At 41.0% G+C, this 14,874-nt stretch overlaps 1 protein-coding gene across 5 annotated transcripts in view; it reads left to right on the top strand.

Annotated features, from left to right (window-relative positions):
* The window catches only part of LOC129779619 (NPC intracellular cholesterol transporter 1), a 96,659-nt gene that overhangs the window by 60,036 nt on the left and 21,749 nt on the right, over positions 1–14,874 (top strand). For 4 of the 5 annotated variants that reach the window (XM_055787199.1, XM_055787200.1, XM_055787204.1 and 1 more), the window contains exons 6-9: positions 3,754–3,888; positions 11,376–11,555; positions 11,621–13,471; positions 13,528–14,397. In XM_055787199.1, the coding sequence (XP_055643174.1) occupies positions 3,754–3,888; positions 11,376–11,555; positions 11,621–13,471; positions 13,528–14,397 (3,036 nt within the window). The remainder of the gene's footprint in view (positions 1–3,753; positions 3,889–11,375; positions 11,556–11,620; positions 13,472–13,527; positions 14,398–14,874) is intronic. The other variant, XM_055787201.1, reaches the window with a different exon arrangement.

The following is a 14,874-nucleotide window of genomic DNA, read 5'->3' on the forward strand; positions in this document are numbered from 1 at the left end:
CAAAAGTTATAAATTTTCGTGTTGGAAAAAGAGAAAAAAAAATATTTTTCGAACCATCGGTTAACATTGATAAATCATAACTCAAAAACGAAAAAAACGCCTTTTTGGTTTCCCAATTGTATCGTTCCTAGAACTTTTTTTGATAGAGTCGGGCTTTTTTCGTATCTTTTTTCTCATGTCGGTTTTTGTCAAACTCGTATCCGGGTTTTCTCGAGTCCAGTGTTCTTCGTATTAATTTTTCCCCGTGTCTGTTTGTTATGTTCATTTTTTTGGGATTCGGGATATTTTTTTCATTTTAACACAGTTATTGTTAGTTTTTTATTCGTATTGGTTTTTTATACTCGTTTTTATGTTTTTTTGTCTAAAATTTTTTGGAATCGAGTTTTTTCTGGTTTAGATTCCTGTAGATTCCTGTTTAGATTTATTTTCGGGCCCTGTTTTTACATTTATAGATTTTTTTTTCTTTCGATCCTTTTTTCGCATTCGCATCTTTTTTTTTAATTCGAGTGTTTTTTTAATTTAGTTTTTTTTTATCCACGCTCGGTTCTTTTTTTCTCGTGTCGATTTTCTTCATCCGCCTTCGTGTTTTTTTAAATCGGGGCAGATTAATTTTGTCTGTATTGTTTATCGATTTTTTTTGTGTCTTATTTTTTTCGCGTCTAGTTTTTTTTTTCGAGATAGGTTTTTTCGTTTCTAGTTATTTCTGCGTCCATTTTTTCGTGTCCGTGAATAGAGATGGGCAAAACGGTTCATTTCAGTGAGCGGCTCAGAGCCGTGCACTCAATGAAGAGAGCCGGCTCATTTGTGCGGCTCAACGGTTCTTTTCGAGAAGCGGTTTATTAGGATATGTGAAGAATGGAAGACGTAAAAAATAAGGTTAAAAACAATAGACAATGCAGAGAATAGTAAAAGTATTACTTTACTGAAGGTTTTCTCTGATATATTTTCATCACAATAAACTTCATTACCTATTTTGATTTATTTTTGATTTATTATCTCTTCAATGTTATCGGATGAAAGTCTACTACGATTTTCACTGCAAACTTGTCCTGCTTTCGGGAAAATTCGCTCACATGGTACTAAAGTCGACGGAATACATAATATTTCCAAAAAAAAAATACATAATATTTTCAAAAACAATATCTTTTAAAAATGCGAAAATGCAAGTCAGGCCGCTGAAAATGTGAATGGTGTTTATGGTACTGATACAGCAACAGGAAAATACGTGCAATTTAATTTATTTTCAAAATTTTTTATTTTTTTCATTTTTTTTTTACATTTTTTTACAAGTTTTTAACTACTGTCAAAAATGGATCTTTTGAAACTAGCGATTGACCAGAAACGTCCAGAATTGGCCAACAGAAGATGTGTTAATTAGGTGCTTAGGTGCTTGATTAGGATGTTTTAATGCATCCACCATATAGTCCGGATCTGGTACCATGCGATTACCACATTTTTCTCGCATTGCATAATTTCCAGGATGATAAGAAACCGGGATCAAGAGAAGATTGTAAAAATCTGTTGCTTAAGTTTTTCGTCAATAAGGACCAAGACCTCTATGATAGAGACATTATAAAGCTACCATTAGAATGGCAACAAATTTTACTACAAAACGGTATAAATCGGAAAATCCATATTAAAATTAGCATATTAAAAATAGTTTTGAATGTCACCCAAAAATAATGGATTACTTTTTCCCCAACCTAATATTCACATTTTCCCTCAACTGTATGTTTTATAAGATAGAAAAACCTGATTTCAAATTATTTCATTTTTTTTAGCAGGAGTCGGAGTTGGAGTCGAAGTCGGAGTCGGGAATTTTTTTCCGATTCCACAGCCCTGGTAGATTTCAAGCGCCTGCTAATGTGAATAAACGTAAACAAATTAATGAGATCGAAGACAATGAAAGTCGTTATTAGCTGTTACATTATCGGGACCATAAATTCCATTCAAAATTTCAGCCGTTTGGCTTTCATTTTCATTTTTACCGAAAAAAAATTGTAAAATGTAATGTTTTTTTTTCTATTTTTAGTGCGAATGTCACTAGTCTGAAAATGTTTGATAACGGAATATCGATCTGAACAGTCATTTATCGGAAAAGTAATAAGATTCTTTTTCCCCGGTCTAATATTTCCGTCTTCTGATAACCTCATGTTTATTCTACAATACAATTCAAACGAAAAAGTGGAGAAGTGGAGTGCTTTTCTCCACATCAATACTCCCAGCTACCAACATTATGCGCTGTTTTCACTGCCAAGTTCAAATGAACTCCGATAAAAGAAAATAGCAAATAGCGCAAACCGAAAGTATCGATTTAGAAATTTCGCCTGTCATTAAATAAAATGCCGGAAGGAAACAGTCGGAAGTTTGTTCACGTTGGTGACATAAACAAATCAACACAAAAAAGAGCTACAAAATGTGCGCCTTTTTTCCGAACATAATGCAGTGAGGATTGTTTGATCGATCCTTATCCTGAATGTGGAGGGGGAAAATTTAGACTTGTCACGAAGCAAAGACGGCGGCATTTATTTTCAGCGCTTCGTGTGAAATATTAATCTCGTTTTCTCCGGTTCCACGTTGCTGTTGGGGCAAGAGAAAACGCATGTCAGTAGTTTCATTTTCAGTGAGCAGCAGCTCTGTCTAGCCGCTTCAAAGCAGCTTTAATGGAGCGGAAAATTGTCGTGTAGAAAACGGCCGCCGCCGTTACAAACGAAATATAATTACTGTCATTGGTTTTATGCGAGTTTCTATTTTGTTCTGACACGCTGCTGAAGTGCATTCGTTAGGACTGTCTGGTTGGCTCCGGAGGTTGTGACAATGAACGATCAGACACGGTACGCTTTCGGTAACCACATTGTTCTGCTGTCACGGCGTGATTTGCATTTCTGGGACAAATGCCGTAAGGACTATTTTTGAACCTATTCAAGTTTAACTGTTTTATTGCCAATTATAAGTCTCCGGTTGTTAAATATGTATTTTTTCAACAAAAACCCGTTCAAAATGAAACGCTATTATTCACTAATAATAAAACCGTAATGAATACTCAGATTCTCTAATTTAGTCTACGATCGCTATTTACCGAGATAGCCTAACGTGGAAAAATTTACATCGAATCAGATATATTCGCTGCTTCTCATAGCTGCTTGATATAGATTGGAATTAAACAAGCCGAGCGTAGCAGCAAGTATTTGGTTTTAATTATAGTGCAGTAAATATTTTTACACTCCAACTCTTTACGTATACGCTTTTCCGTTCCAAGCTACTGCTTGCGCTTCATACTCTAGTTTGTTTAATTTTTCCACAAAATAGACTGCATCTCGTCAACATAGGATCAGGGAGAATGACGACGAAATCGGGTTTCGGTTTACAGTATATATAACAATGTGACTAATCTCCAACCAGATACACTCCCTCATGCCGACACCCACCCGCACTCGGTAAACGAGGGGAAAACTCATCTCTGTGAAAACAGTGTACTCATTTCGGTCATCCATTTTCCAATCAACAACAATAATACAGCAGAAATCAATGATGATCTTTCTCTTTCTTTCTTTTTTGTTTCATATACTTTCGGACGATCATCTGGTACAAAATGGCATTCCAAACAAAAACAAAACAAACAAAAAACAAATGCAATTGGTCATCATTGACCAAACAAACACACACACAAACACACACGCACACACACACACACGCATACAATCATTCGATCAACAAATACTAAAAACTGAAATAAACCCAATCCATCTCTAGAACTTCTGGTGCATGGCGATACCTTGAATTCCGACCTGCGCTCTTCCGTGGGTCGTCGTTTGGCCGGTGGACTGTCTAACAGTGGCGATTTGGGCACCGATCGCGAAGACTCGCCCCTGCAATCGAAAAGATCGAGTAGGTTTTTGTTTACAGTTTTATTTCTTTCTGTTAGTTACACAAAGCAGACACACACATCCACACAAACACTGCTTCCGTGTGTACGTAACCGATGAGCGAGTTGTTTCCGTTCTTCTCGATGTTATATGTTAGTGTAGTGTGTAATGCTTTAGCAAGTTAACCTCATCGCCTAATGAAACAATTGTTGGTTCATACGCACAAAACAATGTGAAATCATCACCATTCATACATTCGCCTAGCGCATCTCTGTAGCTTTGTTTCCATTGCACCGATATTCACACGTGAAGTAATCAGCGAAAAACGTAATAGGTGTTGCTCTGTATATTGTACTCATAACCATTCTCATCCTCTGATTTACCTTCACGTTATCATATGATCACTCACTATTTTGTGTTAATACTTCAGCCATAGGAAGGCGAGCATTACCAATAACACCCATCCGAGCGTAGCCATTAGATCAATAACAAAAAAAAAGGCTTCGATTGATGTTTATTCACTTAGCACATTGTAGTGTCAATATGTTGGTTCGAGAACTGTGTTATTTTCTATGTGTTTAAAACAACGTATATTGTCAATGATATATTTTATACAGTATATAAATGTTTTTATAATTTTTATATTATGTTTCCATACGGATTCTAATGACCAAATGGTCTACGGAGTTAGAGATTTCGTTCGATTATTACCAACGCGTTGGAACGGCAAGAAATCGAAATCGAAAAGTGCAATAAGCGAAGACGTTGGTACTATTCTTTACAGATACTGAATCTAGGATGCTTTTGTATTGGATCAAAAGATACATAGACAAAAGCCACAAATCATCGACAGTTGGAGACGACAGTGGGCTTAATTTGGATATCCTCGACGACAAATAGATCCGTGGCCCTTCACATCTGTATAATCGATCTATCATAAACATGACTTGTGAGCACATGTAAGACAGCCTCAATCACACCACAATTCTGCCAAGACTCACTGCCGCAATAACTGCCGTAGACTATCGATTCATTATTCTCCGTGTAAGGTTTTCGAAAATGCAATACTGTATAAAGCGGCGTGATCACCGCTTGTAGATGTTCAACACGAGTTCGTGCAACATAGATTCGTGACATCAGAACTTCAGTCTTCAAAGTCTTTTTCAGGTTGATGGAGCGCAAGAATCAAGATGACATTGGAAAAGCGCGTGATGCGTAGCGCCACACGACTATGGTACTGGATTGAACCATTCGGGCTCCCTCTACCTTCACTCAATTGCTACACACGTACCCGACTACTCCCATAGCGTTCATACACGCCAATTCTGCCCGATCTATATATCAAATACAGTGTGTTGCAAGAGGCCGTTTCTTGTCCTTTCATGTCCGGTGCACCACTCCGTAGACAACCTTGAATTTGATCCAGAAAATTCCTTAACACCAGACTGATATAACTACAAGGAGATATAGAGAAACCCCTGATTTATTGTCGTCGAACAGTATGGAATTGAACACTGTCAAACACGAAGTAATTTCTTTCGATTGACACCATGACGCCATAGGTCTCATGTCGAAAATCGCAGGGATTTGCAGATGAGAAGAAATTAGAGCTAGCCACATCTCTTCAGGAACTATAAATGGTGAGGTCTACAAAATAGAGTGTCCTCAGAAGCGTCTCTTGCCACAATCACAAAGGTTCAACTTATCTTTAACGACATAAATCCGAAGAAGCATAGCACACGAAAGTCGTGCCACGAACCTCTAAGGTCCAACATACTCCAACCCCGTACACAGTATATCATAAGCATATCTCTGATAGGGTAATTCTCTTCGGACACGTAGCATGAATGGTACTCAACGGAAACTCGCAAACACTTGGTGTTTTTGAACGTCAAATGCTCAGAACAATAGACGGCGGTGTACGATGAATCTCGAACTGGCGCAACTCTCATCCAGAATGTCGTCGAGGCTTTGAATTTAGCGAGAGAACTCTTCAACACTGGATTGTATGACATTGTAGTAAAGATCTAGACAAACTCCTGATCTGGTGCCATCAAAACGACATGAAATTAAACTCGTCTTACTATATTAATCTCTTCCACTCGACTCTAAGAACTCATAGGTAACGATACGATATTGGGGAAGTTATTCTGAATCGAACTACCTCGATCTACGACCTAGAAGTAACACTGGACACTGGCTTTTATGGACACATGGCCATAGCGACAGCAAATGTATCCTCTGTCCTCAGTTCCATCCGAGAAATATTCTCCAGCTTCACGTCTAAACACTGACAGTCCTCTTCTTGTCCACGATCTGAGTATCCTGGAATTTGTAGTACGAATCTAGGCTATCAGGATGAGATCAAGCATCTCATGCTTTTAGGATGAGATGGGAACAGTCCTCCGATGTGCACTGTCGTCACGCGTATTCTACAGCTTGCCATTCCAAAATACATTCAAGTCGTGTTATCTGGCATAGAAATTTCAACTTTCAACAACCTACGTTGAGGAGGCAAAAGTTCCACTGGGAACTTTAGTGCCATCCACGAGAAGAGGAAACAGTGCAGAATCATGCTATATGTACTAAGAAGACAAATAAAAATGTCAAAGCCAATTTCACCCGAAATTTCGATATTTCAATGCGCGAAGTTTCCAATAAAGTCGGCGTTTCACATAGTTCTGTTATGATAAGGGCTGGATTATGCATATAAAGTCCAATACTTCCACGTCAGCAAACCGCTAGCAAAATCTGCACTAGGAGGCTATATACGGAGATACGATCGAGTACAGCTGCTGTTAGATGGATGACAAAACATTCGGCATTCATCATACGTTAATAGGAAGAGAAGGGCACACAAACACATTCTTCAAGTGGATGGTATAACCCTCATGATGATCCTTGCTCGGATAGTCCGTTCCTCTCAGCATCTTTAATCCTTTTAGTACCGGCGAAAAGAACGTGCCTAAGCAAAGAATACCGGGCAGAATCGGCGAATTTGCCGATATTTATAAAATATAAAAAGCAGCATATTCGGAAATAAATGGAGAATAAAACGATACGAATTGTGTTTCATTATTTGTTGAAAATCATAAGAATAACATGAACATAAGACATAACAAAAATCGTACAGAAGTGATTTCTCTTTTCCAAATGGTAATTGCACATAAAAAAGGCATCATTTGGTCATAGCACTATACACATATTTTATTATAATGTATAAACATTGCATTTTGCAATCATTTGCAATACAATAACAGAAGTCGGATTATAAAACGGAAGGATAACGCTATGATGCACGGCAAGCGCCAGACAGATCTACTACACAAGTGGATGGTGCGGCTGGTAATGCGTCACTAAAACAAATATAAATATTATTATAGATATTTATAGTTAGTTTTCTGGCCTCTAAAAATATGTAATATTTCCTTACTTTTACTTACACGAGCAATTTATTAGCATTGATGCTTACTAATGCATATACCATGCAACCCTTTATTGCAATTATTACAAATTGTGCGCGATCTTCGCACAGGCCCACCATCCACCCTGCTGCAAACTACGCGAACCTTTTCCATTCTTCCAGGAAGTTTGCGGATACCTGGGACTGTTGAATCCCTCGATGTGTGACCCAATGAACTTTCTGAATCCACATTTTTTTCCGCCATCCATTCTGTTGTGAACGACTGAATGATACGTAATGTGGTCGCGTTTTCACATATATAGACCCTCGGCACTAATCAACCTAAAATATAACAAAAAGTTAAATCTAATAACCATTTTTTACTTGTGTTGCATCGAATATAAACCATTTTAACATTTTATAAGGTTATTTTGAAACCCAGACCTCTTGTGATGAGTACAATAAGACCCCAACGGAGGCGCAACGATATATCGTCGTTGGTATTTTTGGCAAGGGTTAACTAAAAGGGTTAACGACCTGTGGAGTACACACGAATTCCCCGAGGGTTGAAGACAGCCTAGTAACACCCATACCTAAGATCGGCCATAGCAGCAACAACGTGAAGAGCTACCGTCCAATTTCCTGAACCTCCTGTTCATCCAAGATCCTGGAAAGAATGGCGAACAGACGCCTGGTCACCTTTTTAATCGAAAACAGGAAATTGGACTAGTTCAGCTTCCGACCGGGGCACCAACAACTACTTCGCGACTCTCGAAAACGTGACAGCCGAGTCCAACCGTCAGGAACCGTCAGAACATGGAGATGTTAGCACCGAACCTGGAAAAGGCATACAACAGAACATGGATCTCGTTAGTGCTTAAAACTCTGACAGATTGGAGGGTAGACGGTAAATTACTGCACTTCAATAAGAACCTCGCCACATGCCGATCCTTTGAGGTCAAAATTAGTAACATCAACTCCCAAGTTTTCCACGAGGAAACAGGAGTACCTCAAGGTTCTGTTCTTGCCGTCGGCCTTTTTATCGTCGCCATGAACAGGCTGTTCCAGATCGTGTTTGCCTACGTTCCTACGATCGTAGCAAGGACTGTCAGATTTTTGTCGAAAACAAGCACCTAGCAACACAGTTCTGCACCGGGTGGCGAATTCCAACCTCCCCCGAGGGGAAAACAATCCTGGTTTGGTGCGAACGACTGAAGTTTCCCAACTGTTCTCGTCGAGAACTGTATCAGGATAAACTTCCGAGAGAAAGCGAGCTCGACCGGTGTGCTAGAATATTTCAGGGCCACCATAGCAGGAAAATACCGTCTCCACGAGATCAGATATTCGGACAGTAGGTAGTAGCCGGCATCTTCGAGGCAACCACAATGTCATCTTTCAAGCCGTTGTTGGTCGTCTTCGATTCGGCGAGCGCCATTGATGCCATCGGTGCGATCAGGTCCAAACACCCATGGGTACAGGCCATCAGGAAGTACCTATTGCCCGATCCTATGCTCATGTGGGTCCCGGGCACAACGGCATCGCAGGGAATGAAGCGACTGACGGATTTGTCGGAATCGGTCACACCGGACCGTTTTTCACTTGAGATGTGCCGCAGGACGACGTGAAGTTGCGAATCACCAATTCTATTCGTTCCTTTTGGACCGAAAGGTAGTTCGCAGAGAGAAGGCAGTTTCTTAGAAAAATCAAGGGCTCGACTGTCAGGTTCAACGACGAGAAGAGAATGATTGAAGAACGAATCCTGTCCATACTGAGGATCGGTCACTGCTCGGTCTTACATGGATTCAACAAAGGATCTTTCCATCTTCTCTGCAAACAACTTCAAGTTCACAACTCTGTCGAACGCTACCTGTGTGGTTACCCGAAATATGATGATTTGCGAAATTTCCATGGAGTATACGAGATGTCTTCAGCAACGATTCAGCGAGAGTAGCAGCGCTTCGATACCGAACTATTTTTCAAGATTTAGTGTCTGAACAATGGATCAGTCAAGAAAATCCACGATGAAGAGGAACAAGGAAATTTCGGCATCTTCAACCGCTCGGCTTCCTCTCCACTGGCCTGGAGGCATGGTCCGAGGACATCCTTGTCATCTGGTCCAGCAAACAAATAGCAAGCTTTTTTTGTTAAATTATGTTTTGAAAACAGTTTTATGTGTGTTTAATTTTTGTATCACTTGAAGTCCAACTTTTATATAATAATTTTAAGTGCAACGATTTGATCTCAACGAAACCTTGCGGTAAGTCAGTTTAACTTCCAATAAACACCAAGGCAAGACATCGGAAAAGAAAAGCTCCAAGTGAATGATTGTTTCAGGAAGAATAAAACGTGGAAACTCGTTTATCGCATGCTTTGGAGGCTTTTAATAATGTCAGCTGAACTGCGGGATAAACCTTCAAACCTTCAACTTTTGTAATTATTGACAAAATGCGTATGACCTATAAATTGTAGAAATCTTTCAACGCTATTAGCGAAGCCTTCGAAGCTTGACATCTCTTACTTTCCTACACTTTCCTCGAAGAGAGAGTTTGTGGATCAGTTGGAGCATCACGAAACACGGAATCTCTACAAGAAAGTAAGTGGAACCTTCGGAAATACAGAGAAGGCATTACAAGGTTGATCAGAGCAGCGTGTATCCAGAAGCAACGTGGCCGACGACGAGCTATTTAGAAACGGTAGATATTTTCGTGTGCATAGTTCCCTTACCAGAAAACTTTTTGAAAAACTTGAAAGCGTGTGTCTGACTTGATGGAACAAAAGATGTAGAGGCAAATTATAATCATATCCTCGATGGATCAAGAATAGTTGGTTTCATGGCACTCAATAGACAGCGTTCAATGCTATCACTGCCAACGCATGAGCAGCTCGAAACTTATCAGATGAAAATTAGCTGCAAGATGCACTTTTCGAATCGATGTTGAACACTGTCAACAACAGCAGTAAAGAGATCCAGGATGTATCGATGTTGCTCACACCGCTGATTAGATCAATGGGTCTTTTTGCCCTTGGTTCATGGACTATGCTAGTGAAGGATTGCCAGGGTGCGCTACCATGGTGGTGTTTGTAGAAACTACATGTGATACTTTGGAAATGTTGAAAAAGTGTTCCGGCAACTCTAAAGAAGATGCTGATAGGCTGTTCATACCTGAAACCGATGAAATCTTTGATAAAGGGAAAAAATGTTGACCTTCACTCTAAATCGGCCCTCAGAGAGCTGATGGATTCGCTCATGTCTCTCGTAGTTGGTGTATTTGAGTTTCAGTCCCGTTGCAGTAAAGTATATGCAGACAGACCTCATTTTAATGCGAAAAACACATGATTCCATCGCTTAAGACATGATTCCTGATGTGCTTTCAAATGTACGCGGATTTATGAGTACGACACATAATTTAGAATAAAAAAAACTCTCAATCAAGAGGATGCTCGAGGATTTAATGGATTCAACAGTGACATCTGCTGTTTTACCATAACGAACCATTGCGGGGAACATATTTTAGCGGTCAACAATATCATACAAAATCTTGAATGTCATGCCAAAGGGACCACGATGACATGATTTACAATAATCTACAAACACATGCGGATCTGTGAGTACAACACACAATCTACATATTGATCCGTTTTCAGTTTTCAGTCTGAAATATCGGTAAAGCGAAAGAAATATTGGGCAATAACCAAAAATTGTTTATCGGTACTCATAACTGAAGAATGTATTGAATTACTGCTTCTAAGTTGTATATAGTCAATGATTAACGTCAAACCTTAACGACATAACCATAAGAGTTTCACTGTCTTAAATAAGTGTTATATTTCATGTGCACCAGCTTTCCATTCTGTGTCGTTTATGTGCATCACATTAGAACATTAGTTTGTTTCACGTTGATTTTACTAACCGAATCATCTTTGTATATTATATCACCAAAATGTTTATTTGTTATCATCACAATCCTTTTTAATTTGGAAAAAATGAAGTAAATTTCTCGACAGCAATAAACAATACAGAACCTCTGATTGGCTATCATGAATAGTCTTTTTCTTGGTTACAAACTCAGACCGGTATTGTTAACAATGTTGTTTCCCGAAAACAGGCGCAACGTGGGATGGCGAGCAGGAACTGCGACCGCACCCGTCCGACATTCACGGCGATGACAAAATCGAATCCGGTTACTTCGAGCGACTCGGGGCAAAAACCGAATCGGCACTGGAGAAATTCTTCACCGCTTGGGGCACGACATGCGCCAAACACCCGTGGATTGTGCTTTTGCTGGGTGAGTGCCACGGTACCATGTGGTACCTTAAAAATATGTGTTTCACGATGTTTTGTTCATTTCAGGCATCCTATTCATCATCGCTATGGGCTGCGGCATTCTGTTTCTGCATATAACCACCAATCCCGTCGAGCTGTGGGCTTCCCCGAATTCACGATCTCGTGTCGAACGGGAGTATTTCGATTCACACTTCGAGCCATTCTACCGGATCGAACAGATCATCATCAAGGCGGAAAATCTGTCGAACGTGATTCACAACACCTCGAACGGGGTGATCGAGTTCGGGCCGGTGTTCAACAAACAGTTCCTGTTGGATGTGTTCGAGTTGCAGGAGGCAATCAAAAAGATAGAATCGAAGCTGGACGACAACAGTACTGTTGGATTGAAGGACATATGCTATGCGCCATTGAGCTCGGATTATCGGGGACCAACCGAAACGGAGGATTGCGTAGTGCAATCGCTGTGGGGTTACTTCCAGGACGATATGGAAACATTTGACGCCGAGGATGAAGATCCCCAGGGATACCCGGTTATTTATTTGGACAAATTGATGCAGTGCTTTGGCAACCCGTATAATCCAGAGTGCCTTGCACCGTATCGCGGACCGGTTGATCCGGCTATTGCACTCGGAGGAATTCCTCAGCCCAAATCGACGGAAGGAAAGCCGAAGTATGAACATGCAAATGCTGTTATTCTGACTTTCCTGGTTAAAAATTATCATGACAAAAGCAAACTGACGGCTGCTTTGAGCTGGGAGGAGAGCTACGTGGACTTTATGAGGAATTGGACGAAGGCTAACATGAGTATTGCGTTCACTTCGGAACGATCTATTGAGGATGAATTACGGCGAGAATCTCAATCGGACGTATCAACTATTCTCGTGTCATACATTATCATGTTCGCATATATTGCTATCTCACTCGGACACGTGAACCAGTGGAATAGGGCACTGATAGACTCCAAAATAACACTCGGACTAGGTGGAGTCGTGATCGTTTTGGCCTCTGTCGTGGCTTCTGTTGGTATCTTTGGTTATATTGGAATACCTGCGACTTTAATTATCGTGGAGGTGATTCCCTTCCTGGTGTTGGCTGTTGGCGTTGACAACATATTCATCTTGGTACAAACGCACCAACGGGACTCTAAGAAACCAACCGAGACCCATGCGGAACACATTGGTCGAATTCTGGGGCGTGTGGGACCATCAATTTTGCTGACTGCGGTCAGTGAGAGTTGCTGTTTCTTCCTGGGAGGACTCTCGGATATGCCCGCGGTTCGCGCTTTCGCTCTGTATGCTGGAATGGCTCTGCTTATCGATTTTCTGCTGCAAATCACATGTTTCGTCAGTTTACTCGCGTTGGACACGGCGCGTCAAGCCGACAATCGCTTGGATGTGCTGTTCTTCCTGAGGGGTTCGAAAAAGGATATTCCCGCTAATGCCACCAACAAAGAGGGGGTGCTGTATAAATTTTTCAAAAGCATCTATGTGCCTTTCATAATGCAAAAACCCATCCGTGTCATCGTGATGATCATATTCTTCGGCTGGTTGTGCAGTAGCATTGCGGTTGCACCACACATCGATATTGGTCTGGATCAAGAACTGTCCATGCCCGCGGATAGCTTTGTACTCAAATATTTCCGCTATCTTGGTCAGTATCTGAGCATTGGACCGCCGATGTATTTCGTCGTCAAGAATGGTTTGAATTATTCGAAAGCATACGATCAAAACTTAATATGCGGTGGGCAGCACTGTAATTTGGACAGCTTGTCAACGCAGGTTTACATTGCGAGCAGGCGACCCGAGGAAAGCTACATCGCCCGGCCTGCTGCCTCGTGGTTGGATGATTATATCGACTGGTCCGGTGCTGAGTCGTGTTGTAAGCAGCAACCAAATGGAACGTTTTGTCCACATGAATGTGAGTGTCTTGCGATCATTAGTCTACAGTAATGTCTAACTCGATCTTTTTTCCAGTCACCTGCGACAAGTGTAACATCAACCTGACATCGCTGAACCGACCAAACGAAACCAGTTTCCGCCGCTATGTGTCCTTCTTCCTGCAAGACAATCCTGACGAGAATTGCGCCAAAGCGGGTCACGCTGCGTACGGCAATGCGGTTAATCTCAAAACCGCGCCGAACAGCATGTACAGTGACGTTGGGGCTTCGTATTTCATGGCTTACCATACGATCCTGAAAACATCGTCCGATTACTATGAAGCGATGAGATCGGCCAGGAAAGTGTCGGCAAACATCACCAGTACAATCCATGCCCAACTGCGGCTGGACGGCAGAAGCGAAGTGGACGTACAGCAGGTAGATGTGTTCCCCTACTCGGTATTTTACGTATTCTACGAACAGTATTTGACCATGTGGCCAGACACGCTTAAAAGCATGGGCATATCGGTGTTGGCGATCTTCATCGTGACGTACCTGCTCATGGGTTTCGACATCCACTCGTCGCTAGTGGTTGTCATTACGATAACCATGATCGTGATCAACATAGGCGGCCTGATGTTCCACTGGAATATTTCCCTTAACGCCGTTTCGTTGGTGAACTTGGTGATGGCGGTTGGTATCAGTGTGGAATTCTGCTCCCACCTTGTGCACAGCTTCTCGGTATCTACGGAGGAAACACGCGAAAAGAGAGCAGCCGATGCGCTCACCAAGATGGGCAGCTCGGTTTTCTCCGGTATTACGTTGACCAAATTCGGTGGCATTCTGGTGCTTGGGTTCGCCAAGAGTCAGATCTTCCAAGTGTTCTACTTCAGGATGTATCTCGGCATTGTACTGTACGGTGCCGCCCATGGGCTCGTGTTTCTGCCTGTGCTGCTGAGCTATATCGGTAAGTGATGCGCTGTGTGATAGTTAAATTTAGCTCATATATCACTTATTATATATTATCCAGTGGTATTTTTGTGTTATTTATTGTATGGATAAAACTGTGCAGTACTGTGCAAAGAAAGAGTAGAATAAACATTCCCTTTTAAAAAAATTACTGAAAAATGTGTCGATAAATGTCACTGAGAGAACGCTCTTGGTTTTGATTTAGCTAACAATATCACTCGTTCATATGCTAACACATCGGAGATATCGCTAGTGACTCATTGCATTTCCGTGTTCGTATCGACAGCAGAAACAGACTGATATGAAACTGTAATCGTTTGCACATTAAAGCAATTTTTATCAGGTTATCTATCGTTGTAGTACTAGAATGATTTTCATATCAGGAATTTAGGCAAAAGATTTTTAATCATTATAACTATGCTAAACCAAGCTTTCCGTATTATGCAAAAAAAGTAAAGTAATCTTGTGAATATCA

Source organism: Toxorhynchites rutilus, chromosome 3 (genome assembly GCF_029784135.1).
Source record: "Toxorhynchites rutilus septentrionalis strain SRP chromosome 3, ASM2978413v1, whole genome shotgun sequence".
NCBI lineage: Eukaryota > Metazoa > Arthropoda > Insecta > Diptera > Culicidae > Toxorhynchites > Toxorhynchites rutilus.